The 12,068-nt window shown below is 45.3% G+C and overlaps 1 protein-coding gene across 1 annotated transcript in view; it reads right to left on the reverse strand.

Moving 5' to 3' along the window:
* Positions 1–11,111, reverse strand: part of POLR3A (RNA polymerase III subunit A) — a 54,360-nt gene extending 43,249 nt beyond the window's left edge. The window contains exons 1-8 of the mRNA XM_032259188.1: positions 10,926–11,111; positions 7,663–7,798; positions 7,191–7,328; positions 6,548–6,719; positions 6,126–6,280; positions 1,403–1,642; positions 1,117–1,279; positions 805–941 (exon numbers count right to left, since the gene is read on the reverse strand). Coding sequence (XP_032115079.1) covers positions 805–941; positions 1,117–1,279; positions 1,403–1,642; positions 6,126–6,280; positions 6,548–6,719; positions 7,191–7,328; positions 7,663–7,798; positions 10,926–10,969 — 1,185 coding nt within the window. The 5' untranslated portion in view covers positions 10,970–11,111. The remainder of the gene's footprint in view (positions 1–804; positions 942–1,116; positions 1,280–1,402; positions 1,643–6,125; positions 6,281–6,547; positions 6,720–7,190; positions 7,329–7,662; positions 7,799–10,925) is intronic.
* Positions 11,112–12,068: the final 957 nt, after the last annotated feature.

The following is a 12,068-nucleotide window of genomic DNA, read 5'->3' on the forward strand; positions in this document are numbered from 1 at the left end:
GAGTGTACCACTGCACTTCGGCCTGGGTGACACAGCGAGAGTCTGTCTCTTAAAAAAATAAAAGCCTTTCTGGGAATGTAGCAATAGCCTTAAAATGTTCAAATGCTTTGACTCAGTGACTGTAAGGTTTTAAAAATAAAAATCTATCCCAAGAATATTAACTAGGGGTAATGTTTACCATTTAGTTTAAAATATGAGGTATGAACCAACGTAGAAAAGTGTCTAAGATTTTTCTTTTTTTAAAAGATGGGGTCTCACTCTCACCCAGGTTGGAGCGCACTGGTGTGATCTCGGCTCAATGTGACGTCTAACTTCCATGCTTAAAAAATCCTTCCACCTCAGCCTCCTGAGTAGCTGGGTCCACAGGTGTGTGCCACCATGCCTGCCTAATTTTTTGTATTTCTGGTAGAGACAAAGTTTTCACTATGTTGCCCAGGCTGGTCTTGAACTCCTGAGCTCAGGCAATCCACCTGCCTCGGCCTCCCAAAGTGTTGGGGTTACAGGCGTTAGCTACAATGCTTGGTCAAGATGTAACTAACTGGAAAAAAGCGTTGCAGAAGAGTAAGTATAGGGTATATATAAGTATATACATGAAGCCAGGAACAAATGTGGCTGCAGATGTTTTAGAGACTATATACCACCATATATGTATAAAACAAACTGGGAAGAGACATACACTCATATAAACCAAACTGTGGGTTGGGTGGGTTACTAGAGACGTTCTACTGCCTGTTTGCTATACCAAAATACCACATAAAAAACTGAATTTAAGACAAAGAATTGAGCAGCTGAGTGGTCACGTACCTTCTCAGGAAAAGTCAGAATTTTGGCCACATGGACTGGCACAGCTACCTCATCAATCCGGAGGTTGGGGTCGGGCGAGATGACTGTTCTGCCAGAAAAATCCACTCTCTTTCCGGAGAGATTCCCTCTAAATCGACCTAAATAGCCAAAAACATGTCATAGGTCCCCGTGGCATACCATGTGCTGATGGGAATCATAAGAACAGAGATTGAGAAAAGCCTCTAACTTCCAATTAGAGAAGCTGTACAGACACACCATGAAAAGGAACCAAAGACAGCGGGCTGGCTTCTACACGTCTTGTTGGAAACCTACCCTGTTTTCCCTTCAGGCGCTGGACAAAACCTCTGGTCCACTTCTTGGGCGCCATGTTGAGGGGGATGCCCGACAGCTCACTGTTAATGTAGAGGGCGCACTGCAGCTGCAGAAAGTCCCAGTCCTCCATGATCATCTGTGTCTTTGCTCCTGAGATCCGATGCTGAAACCAGCACAGCCCCAACAGAAACAAACCTGTTCAGCTTGATTTTTCTCACATTTTCTTGACCAGAAGTTTTTGGATAGATATACTATAAAACTTACAAGCTAATGGGAAGGCACTGACCTTTTTAATAACATCATTGAGGAAAATGATTTCTGTCAATTTCATTGTCAGATCATCTTCATTGGTGCCAGACTTCAAATCACTCACAACGGAGGGTCTGATACACAAAGGAGGCACCAAAAGTCGCGTGAGAATCAAATCGGACGGCTTTCCAGCTTCTGGGTTCATCAGAAGGAGGGGAACATCTTCAGCTGGGATTCGTTTAAATAAATTCAGAACTACTAAGGGATTCAAGTTTTCCTGTGGAAAGGACGAAAGGCAGAAATGAAGATACTATGCTAGTTTTCCATAGCTTGGGCCAGGTTTTCCTTCACCATGTTCTTTCACCTATCTGTTACTTCGGATAAGTGACAACAGAGATTTCTGAGGATGACATGCTATGCTGCAAGAGCCTTAAAAATGTTTATGTCTTTTATTCCAAGCCAAAAATTCCACTTCTCATAATTATCCCAAGGGGTGTAACTTCAGAAATGAACACAAAGATTTAGCTACAAGAATGTTCACAAAACCTGGGTATTTTTTTTTTTTTTTTTTTTTTTTGTAAGCAGGTAATGAAAGCTGTTCTTAATAGTGAAAAGTTGGAAATAGCCTGACAGGTTACCAGCTAAATAAAATCATGGTATATCTCTATGTGGAAAAGCAGGAAGTCATGTGAAAAAAAAAAAAAGATACTATATAAACGTAGCAATTGACATCAAAAGTGTCTATAAAATATTGGTAGCTGGAATAAGCACGTATATGACTAGTCTCACATCAGGGGAAAATGTACATCTTTGTACAGAGAAAAGGAAATGGAAGCATTCACTGAGGTGTTAATAGAGCTGTCTTTAGGCAAGCTGAATCACATCTTTCTGATTCTTTTTTATATTTAAATTTTCTTTATGGACTTAAATTAGCTTTGTATTGACATTATTTAATACAACTGCAATGCTGTAAACAACTTACCTGCAATATAAGTAATATGCAAATTATTAGAGAGAGCCAAAGATCAAAGGTAACAATAGTCAACTTGTCTTGTTGCTTACTTATGAAATTTCCTGCGGATCTACAATTGTGTGACTCAGAGTGTATGTTATAAGTACAATTTACTAAGTATAACTTAATGAGATGGGGAACAAAGTTAGAAATAAACGTTTGAACAGCTACTGCCTTTACGACACTGTAGCCAGAGAAAGTTATTGCTGTCCTGCTTTGGAGGTCATCATAGTGTAGTTGGAAAGGAGATGCAAGAAACTGCACTAGAGAGGTCTTCTATCCAGGTCCTTGCCTGGAGCAGAATTCCCTTCCTCAGCTTTCCTGTCTTCTAGCAATGGGCACCTCACTACCACCTGAAATTGTGTTAACAGAAATGTAGGTATGGGAAAAAGGCCAGAACTTACCTGGAGTACCACCACAGTCAGTATAGGCTGAGTATCCTCGATCTGAAATGCTTGGGACCAGAAGTATTTTGGATTCTTTTGGATCTTGAAATATTTGCACTATACTTGCCAGCTGAGCATTCCTAATCTGAAGACCTGAGATCCAAAGTGCTCCATTGAGCACTTTCTTTGAGTGTCATGTTAGTGCTCTGAGTTTAGGATTTTGGATCTCGGATTTTCAGATTAGGATAAGAGACTGTCAAGAGTGACATAACTGCCTCCTAAGAGGATCATGGAAGAAGCTGCCAACTTATTCTGCTATGCACTGGGAAACTGAGCAGGGACTGATGGAGACAGCACAGGAAAGGCTCGGTTTTGCACAAGGAAGACCACCTTATCGACTAGAGCTCTCTGTGATGCAGTGGGCTGCCTCGGGTGGTGCTGAGAGAACATCAGCCTGCCACTCAGTGTGCTAGGGACATTGCGGAAAGCATTTCCACCTGGACTGATGACCTCTATGGAGAGACTCATCTGCAGGGTCCACAAACCCTGGACTTGTGTTGACATAGATCTGGGTATGTGTACATACTATAGTTTCTGTCCAATCCCTGAAGTGGGGGCACGGGGGATGTCTGTGACCCAGAAAAGGTCAAGAACCACTGCTCTAGGGTCTCTTCCAACTCAGTCATGCTGTGCTGCCTGTACGCCACAGGTTCCATATTCCCGAAAATTAAACAGGTGGGGAGCGCATCAGAACATGGACAGTCCTGAGATTAGTGAGCAGGGGGCCATGGGCCCACTTGTATGCAAGCCCTCTTCATAAAGGGTGAACATACTCAATGATGCAGTATCCCTTAGATCCAAAAGGGGCCCTCTCTGAGGAGGGCTGCGTGGAATTAGACAAACGGTGAATCCATGTGTTGCCCTCTTCCACATTCCCCAGGTAGTAGAAGACCCAGGACGACTTAATGACTATGGAGGACCTGCCACTGCTCCACGTGTCATGACAGGCATCAAACAAAAATGCACGTTGTCAAAGAACAGTTATAACACCGAAGGGTAGGATCAGAGGTGGTTCAGATAGCAGAGGCGGCTTCGTGAGAGCAGCTAAGGGACTGGAGGACGGCTGGGTTGGAAGAGGGAGGGAGGCTTCGCCAGGCTGAAGGAACACTGGGAGTACAAGCGTGCAGGCAGAGAGGTGGGATGAACCCTCAGCTACATTCATTATGATCATGACTGTGACAGGAGTGGTGGTGGCAGTGATAAATACTACTGCAACTGGGCAACAAGCTCCAAGCACTTGCTATGTGCCGGGCCATGCACTAAACACCTGATCTGAAACTCATCTCTCAATCCTCCCAGCAGCTCTAAAGCAGACACTCTTGCAATCCCATGCTACAGATGAAGAAACTGGAGGCCAGGTTAGGTCACACGCCCCATGTCACAGAATTGGTAAGCAGCAGGGCTGGCTCTAATCTCATGTCTATCTGACCCCAAGGCCAAGGCTCTTGACTACCACCTGAATTCTCTAGGGTGTCAACTCTGGTAAAGTGGGGTGCGGTGGACAGGGAGCTGGTGGCAGTGGGGGAATGCCCGGAGGTCCTAGTTGGAGGCACTAGACAGGTGATTCTTCATCAGGAGGTGGGTCCCTCCCGGGCCAAATCACTTAGGAGACATTTTCAAACAAAACGCCTCCCAGGACCTGCAGGACAATCACTGTTACTGCTGAGAGCTTGCGGAGGCAGAGAAGTGGTCCTCGCAAGCAACGGGACTGTCTGCAGGTCCCTGGGGAGGAGAATTTATGTGGTAGTGGTATGTTAGGGAGGCTGGTCTCAGAGCAGAGCAGTGAGTGAGGAGGAGATGCAGGTGAGGCCACAGCCAGGAGGCACATTACCCCTCGGGCTCGCTCGACAGGCTGCCACCAGCTCAGAGAGCTCCTCACTTCCATGGCAGTACAAGGACAAACATACCTTTTCCTTAAATTCCTCTGTGATTGCTTAATTCTAACTGCCTTGGAGAGATCTCCACTTGAATCAATTGCTGATGCTCGCCCTCCCTGTTTCCAGGAGTACTGCCCTTTCTCCACATGTCCACATATGGGCACTCACTCACCTCTGATCCCTCCCCTCTAACACCCATCTCCACTGCGGCTGGTCTATTCCCATCCATTCTTACTGCATACAGTTTTCTTGTACTTTATTATCCATGTGAGGAATAGTTTATGCCCTGTATAGCTATGATTTTAAAATCTTTTACCATAAAAATGTAACGTTACCCACACAATTAAAAATGTATACTGGCTGGGCGTGGTGGCTCTCATGTCTATAATTACTACCTGGGTGTGGTGGCTTTTATGTCTATAATTCCAGCACTTTGGAAGGCTGAGGCGGGTGGGTCACCTGAGGTCAGCAGTTTGAGACCAGCCTGGCCAACATGGTGAAACTCCATCTCTACTAAAAATACAAAAATTAGCTGGGCATGGTAGCAGGCACCTGTAACTCCAGTTACTCGGGAGGCTGAGGCAAGAGAATTGCTTGAACCCAGGAGGTGGAGGTTGGAGGTTGCCAAGATTGTGCAGCTGCACTCCAGCCTGGGCAACAGAGTGAGATTCTCAAAAAAAAAAAAAAAAAAAAAAAAGGTGTTACTGTTAAAAATGATGAAGGCCAGGGAGCAGTGGCTGACACCTGTAATCCCGATACTTTGGGAGGCTGAGGCAAGAGGATTGCTTGAACCCAGGAGTTCGTAGCCTGGGCAACACAGCAAGGCCTTGTCTCTACAACAAATTAAAAAATTAGCTGGGCATGTGCCTGTAGTCCCAACTACTTGGGAGGCTGACGTGGGAGGATCACTTGAGCCTGGGAGGGTGGGGCTGCAATGAGCCACGATCACACCACCGCACTCCAGCCTAGGTGACAGAGCAAGACCTCACCTCAAAAATTAAAATAATATATAAACAAATATATAAAATAATATTCAAAAAAAGAACTAAGGTAAAAACACAAACAAAGGGACAGAGTTGGTGGCACACACCTATAATCCTAGCACTTTGGAAGGCTGAGGTGAGAGGATCACTTGGGCTCAGGAGTTCATGACCAGCCTGGGCAACACAGCAAGAACCCATCTCAATTAAAAGCAAAAGCAAAAACAAAAACATGTGGCATCACAAGGCCAGTCCACATTAACCTAGTGTTAGATAAACACTTGTTATGGTCAAATAAGAATTGCTGGAGAGCTGCTGAACCTAACTGGCCCTCTCATTTTGGAAGACAGTGGGCATCTAGGGATGGGGTGGAGGTGGGGGAGGGAGTATGTGTGTCATGTGTGGAAGAGGCAGGCAGAAGGTGGGCGTGCATTCTCAGGCTCACCTGTGCCCTTCCCAGCAGAGGCTCCACTTCTTTATTATGTTCAATGGCTGTTTCAAAAGACTGAAGGAAATTTGATACAATGGGATCCACCACTTTTTTGTTGGTCTTATATTTCTCATGAATTATCTTCAGTAATCCACACTTCTTTACAGTACCTATAAGGGTTAATATAATTACCCACAGTTAAAAAATTAGGTTCTCAGATTGGCCAGAGGTTGTAATGTGGTTAATGAAATCACTGAAACTACTATAGCAATAAAAGATGAGAAGTCCACTTCCTAATAGGACATCAGTTGTTAGGCTCTTAGGCCTAATTTATAGGGAGAGAAGCTGACTCCAGAACATTACGTAAAACTATTAAACTAAACAGAAGACACTGTGTGAAAAGGGATACGGCCCAGCCTTCTGTGCATTCCACCCACCATTAAAAGCACCACAGTGATGGCAGATGTTCTTCTTTCGGCACTTGTCAGAGATTTTCTTCTTCAGTCCTCGCTTCTGAAGGTAGGTCAGGCCGGGCCTCTTCAGATAGTCCAGAAACTGCTTCTTCTCCTCTTGGGACAGCATGATATGGCAGCAGGTTTTACAGATCATCTTTTTCAAATTAAGCAAGACAGATAAAAGCATAAGGGAGAATGAAAAATTCTTGTCTTTTAAAAATGCTGTCACCCTGTCTTGTGCCCTTAACTGAGTGACCATATACACAGATCTGCAAATGGCTCCATACTATGGATTCGCATAGAGAGAAAGCCTGTGTTCACCAGATTAGCAGTACTCACGGCCAGTAGCCAGACTTTGTTCACTTTGTTTTTTTCCTTTGTGCTATTCTGCATTGTTTGAACTACTACTGTTATTTAACAACATGTATCTACCATCTTCTCAGCGTAAATAAAATGAATGATTCTTGAGTGATTTAATGTAGTGTGAGAGGAAAATATTATGTATTTGGCATAAAAACGTCCCCTAGATGTATCCCCCACCACTCACAATTCCTAAGTTCATTCCAGTGTCCCTGACCAATCACTCCAGAATTTATGTCTTGTAAATTGGCACCTGTGTGCTTACCTGTAAGATGCCTATGACTGCTCTGAAGTACCCTACATGAAAACACGGCAACTCTAGGTCGATATACCCGTAGTGGCCTAGACAGTCAGCCAAGTTTTTCCCACAGGTTTCACATGGACGATCCTTCTCACTCGTCCCCTTTGGAAAAAAGCACACCCAATGATCAACACAGACTGCTGGATGGGAAAGAGGGCTCAGTCATCATGCCTGGTCAGGTGACAAAGAATCATTTATTTTGCTTTTTAAATTTTCTTTCTGAGATCACTTCCCACTTTTTTTCCTTTTTCTCTTTTATTTTTCATGACTTGGAATCAGAACCAGGTATTCCTACCTTGCTGACTAAAGGCCAGAGTTCTTGACTTGGTCTGATACGTGCAGGGGAGTTGGGGAGATGGAAGGAAGCCCTTGCTCCTTTCAGTCTGGTAAGTCACCAGTTTTATCAACAGGTACTCAGAAGGGTCGAGGGCCTTACCATCCTATGGTCGAGCACCCCATATAGCAAGGGGGCGTGTTGGTTGTCCTGGCTGTACAGGTTCTTACTCACAACTTGTATGTGTGCTTGTTGGCGCATCTCCTCGGGTGACTTCATTCCAAAACAGATGTGGCTTCTGGAATGGGAAGAAAAAAGGTAAAAATTACAGCAAAACCTCTGACCAAAAATATCCATTACATACACAGCCCACCATAACCAATATATCCTTCCAGCTATCTCCACTTGCTTTTCCTACCAGTATTAAATATATTTAACCCTTTCTCATTTTTCCTTCACAAACATTCCTTCATCTTGCGGGAAGCCAGTTTCTATTCTCACCATCAAAGCAACAGTGCTCAAAAGGCCACCTAGACAAACTACCTGCTGCTGAATCCAATCAGAACTTCCTCATTTTACCTCTGCAGCACTGGCAGCACCCTGCCCAATCCTGAAGTGCTTTTCTCTCAGTTTTGGTGACACCACATACTCTTTGAGTTTTCTTCTTCCCTTCTCTGGCTGCTCCTTGCACAATCGCTTTTGAGGTCTTTTCTTCCACTGCTATCCCTTAAATACCGGTGTACTGCACCACCTAGCATTACAATCTCCCTCCTCTTATCTTCTCATTCTACACATTCTCCTGAGTGACCATGCCACTCACATACATGTTGATGTCTATCAAATCTATCTCTACAGGCCAGCTACTGCTACCCAACTGGACATCTGTATACATACCTCCTCCTGGACAGTTCCACTTGGGTATCTCACGGGCACTTCAAACCCCACACATTGAACACAGACCCCAATACTTTTTTTCCCATATCTGTCCCTTCATTCATTCTTCCAACAAATTGGGTGTTTCCTATGTGCCAGGCACCATCCTAAAGGCTGAGGAGACAGAGTAGCTAAGACAGAAAAGGTCCATGCCAACACAGAACTCACTCGGGGTGGGAAAGACAGACCACAAACAAACAGATACGCAAATGTGAACAGAGGTAGACGTGATATAAGCAGTAGAGTCTGAAGAACTACTTTACGTGGCATGGTCAGAAAGCTTCTCTGTAAAACTGACAATTAACCAGAAGGAAGAGCATCTGAAGTGGAGAGAATGACTAGGGCCAGGGTCCTGGGACTGGCACAAGCTTGGCATTTTTAAGAAACCAAAGAAATCAGTATATACTGCATCATAGAAAGCTAATAATACAAGATGAAGTCAGCGAAGCATGCAGGGGCTAAAGCATGAGGGCTTGGGAACTTTGGTAGAAATTAATTTAAATAATGTAAATGGTAGTGCAACGGAAAGCTGCTAGAGGATTTTTTTTTTTTTTTCTGAGACAGAGTCTCACTCTGTTGCCCAGGCTGGAGTGCAGTGGTATGATCTCAGCTCTCTGCAACCTCTGCCTCCTGGGTTCAAACAATTCTCCTGCTTCAGCCTCCCATGTACCTGGGATTACAGGCATGAGCCACCATGCCTGGCTAAGTTTTGGATTTTTAGTAGAGATGGGGTTTTACCATGTTGGCCAGGCTGGTCTCAAACTCCTGACCTCGTTATCTGTCAGCCTCGGCCTCCAAAAGTGCTGGGATTACAGACATGAGTCACCACTCCTGGCCACTGCTAGAGGATTTTAAGCTAAATTGACATAGCCCTAATTTGCACTTTAACAGAAACACTTGAGTTGTTTTGTGAGAATGTATTATATCTGACTGGGAGCAGGTGTACAGGTGTGTGTGAAGGGCCAGTGTGGGTGCAGAGCTGCCATATGGGAGGATGCTGCATCCACCTAGGTAGGACACCTGTTCCAGCGAATGGCAACCATCCACAGAGCTGCCCAAGCAAGGCATTCTGTACACCCATCTCATATCTCCTTGCCTTCATCCCTAACAGTCCTTTCAATTTTACACCTTAAGCCTCTCTGAAATCCACCTCTCCCAATGACTACCACTCTAGTGCAAGTCGCCAGATCCCCTGCCTGGATCCATGCAATGGCTTCCGAGGTCTCCCTATCTCTCATTCTTTCCACCATGAATCAAGAGATTTTCCAGGAGAACTCTTATCAAGATACTCTCCTGCTCAAAATCTTTCAAAGGTTCCTCACTGCCTGCAAGATACTTAATACAGCTTCGAGTCTTCTGCTTCCTTCTCATTGACCATGCTCTTTGGCTCTCTTATGCTCCTTGAGTTTGGTCTGCTTTCTTTGGCCTGGATCCATTATGTACTCTAGAAACCCCGTTGTTACTGCACTTGTCATATCCAGTGTTGACTTGTGTACCTTCTCCAACTATATTAGGCAGCAAAAGTTTTATTCACATCCTATCTTTAACGTCCAACACTGGGTGGGTGTAACACGAAGTACCCTCCTCAGTGTCTGCTGTAAGAATGATGATTCCCTCTCCCCCAGCCTTTTTTTTTTTTTTTTTTTTTTGATACAGCGTCTGACTCTGTCAACCAGGCTGGAGTGCAAGAGGTTGGCTCACTGCAACCTCTGCCTCCCAGGCTCAAATGTTTTTTCCAGCCTCCGTCTCCCCAGTAGCTGGGACCACAAGCGCGCGCCACCACGCCCGGCTAATTTTTGAATTTTTGTTAGAGACGGGATTTCGCCATGTTGCCCAGGCTGCTCTCGGAACTCCTGAGCTCAGGAGATTCACCCGCTTCTGCCTCCCAAAGTGTTGGGATTACAGGCCTGAGCCACCCCGCGCCCGGTTGGATTCAATTTCCTAAAGAGAACTATAAGAAGGAGCATCCGACTCATAAGGCCTTTCTGAAGGCAAAAGCCCGAATATAGCAGCTTCATTTCTGACACTGCCATCCGTCGGCCTGCGGTACAGCTTTCTAGCTGGCAACCCCATCATTTAGGTGAGCAACTGCCGCCTCCCTGTCAGACGCTCTGCAGCTGACCGAATTAGAGACAGTCCCTGCCCCAGATTGCTCCCCTCGCTGCAGCAGGGGATAGGTTCGCTGAAGAACAGGGGTCATCGTATGACTTCAGGAGAACGCGAGCTTTGGCCCAGGGTGCACGAATCATTAAGGCTCAGCCCATTCTGCCTTCTCCGCCCAAGTCCAGGGACCTCTCGAGGTGCTGAATCCCCTCGGCATGACCAATGCTCTTTGACCTACGCTGGTACTTCTGGGCGTTGCTCACACCTGTGGGACAACTGGCCCTCCCCTTCCCATTGGACCCCATCTCTGACCCTCCGAGACCCGGGACCGCTGACCTCGAACCCCTGCCCTATTTCTCCGCCCTTTGGCCACTTTTTCTCCTCCTTACATTTTCTTGGCCACATCCGTCTCCCGGAACTGCTCCTTCACCATGATGACAGCTGCCAAGACGCCTCCTTGGCACTCGGGAAGCTAGATTAGAGAAACGATGCTCTCCGCACCTCCTGGGGCTGCTTCTTGACTGGCCTCTAACACAGCGGCAGCATCCTCTCGGCCACCGTAGAGTGCCCCACGTGTCCGCTTCTCTTCCGCTACTCGCCGGCGCGTCTGTCTGTCAAGAGAGACTTCCGGCATGCTGCTTTTTTTTTTTTTTTTTTGCCCTCTCCCTGCACCGTCACCTGGTGGCGCTTCCGGGAAACAGCACCGAGGCCTGCGCTGTATTTTAAAAATCCCATTTCTGGTCAATTTCTCCAGGTAATCAGACACCTACGGAGAAACAGCATGTAACTCTTTGTCTCAAGACTTTTAGACAGGCAGAGGGCCAAAACGTGCATAAAATGGAAAATCATCATCATTAACATCAGTACCATTTAAATCAAGAGACTAATTGTTTAAGGGAAGGTGGAGGCTAAAATGAACTGTCTGGAGGACCAACAACGGAAAAATAAACAGAGCAGAAACTATGGGCGCACATGTGCCTCCAGTACATGAAGTTATTTGGGGGGAGGGGAGAAAGAATTAAACTTATATTCTTGATTACAAAAACAGCTGAAAATCTGTTGGAGTGAAAATAGCCATGGTGATCTACAGAAGGAAAGGGAGAATGGAAAGTAAAGATCATTCATATCTTGAAATAGTCTACAGTCTGTGACAGCTTGTGGGAGGTCATCCTAGTGTGATATCTTGGTGCACTGGACCAGCAAGGAAATCACATTACCCCAGGGCTCAGTGCTATAAAACCTAGAACTTATTCTTCATTTGTGAGAAACTCAAAACAGAACTTAACAATATGTTTAACAACTTTCAATTTAAGAAGGGATGCTATCTCATTTTCGGATCCTCACTAGCAAAACACAATGTCACAGACAAAAAACAAGGCATATCAGGTTTTACTAATCTATTTCAGTAGTCCATCACTTAATGTGTCTTTGGAATAATGTTGACAATATTATACCAACAAGGTTTGGATCGTGGGTGACGTATCATCTAGAGGGTAAGAGCTGAAGTTCTGAAATCACAGTGCCATCATGGG

This window comes from Sapajus apella, unplaced genomic scaffold (assembly GCF_009761245.1).
Source record: "Sapajus apella isolate SASKATOON/1434 unplaced genomic scaffold, GSC_monkey_1.0 scaffold107, whole genome shotgun sequence".
In the NCBI taxonomy this organism is placed as follows: domain Eukaryota; kingdom Metazoa; phylum Chordata; class Mammalia; order Primates; family Cebidae; genus Sapajus; species Sapajus apella.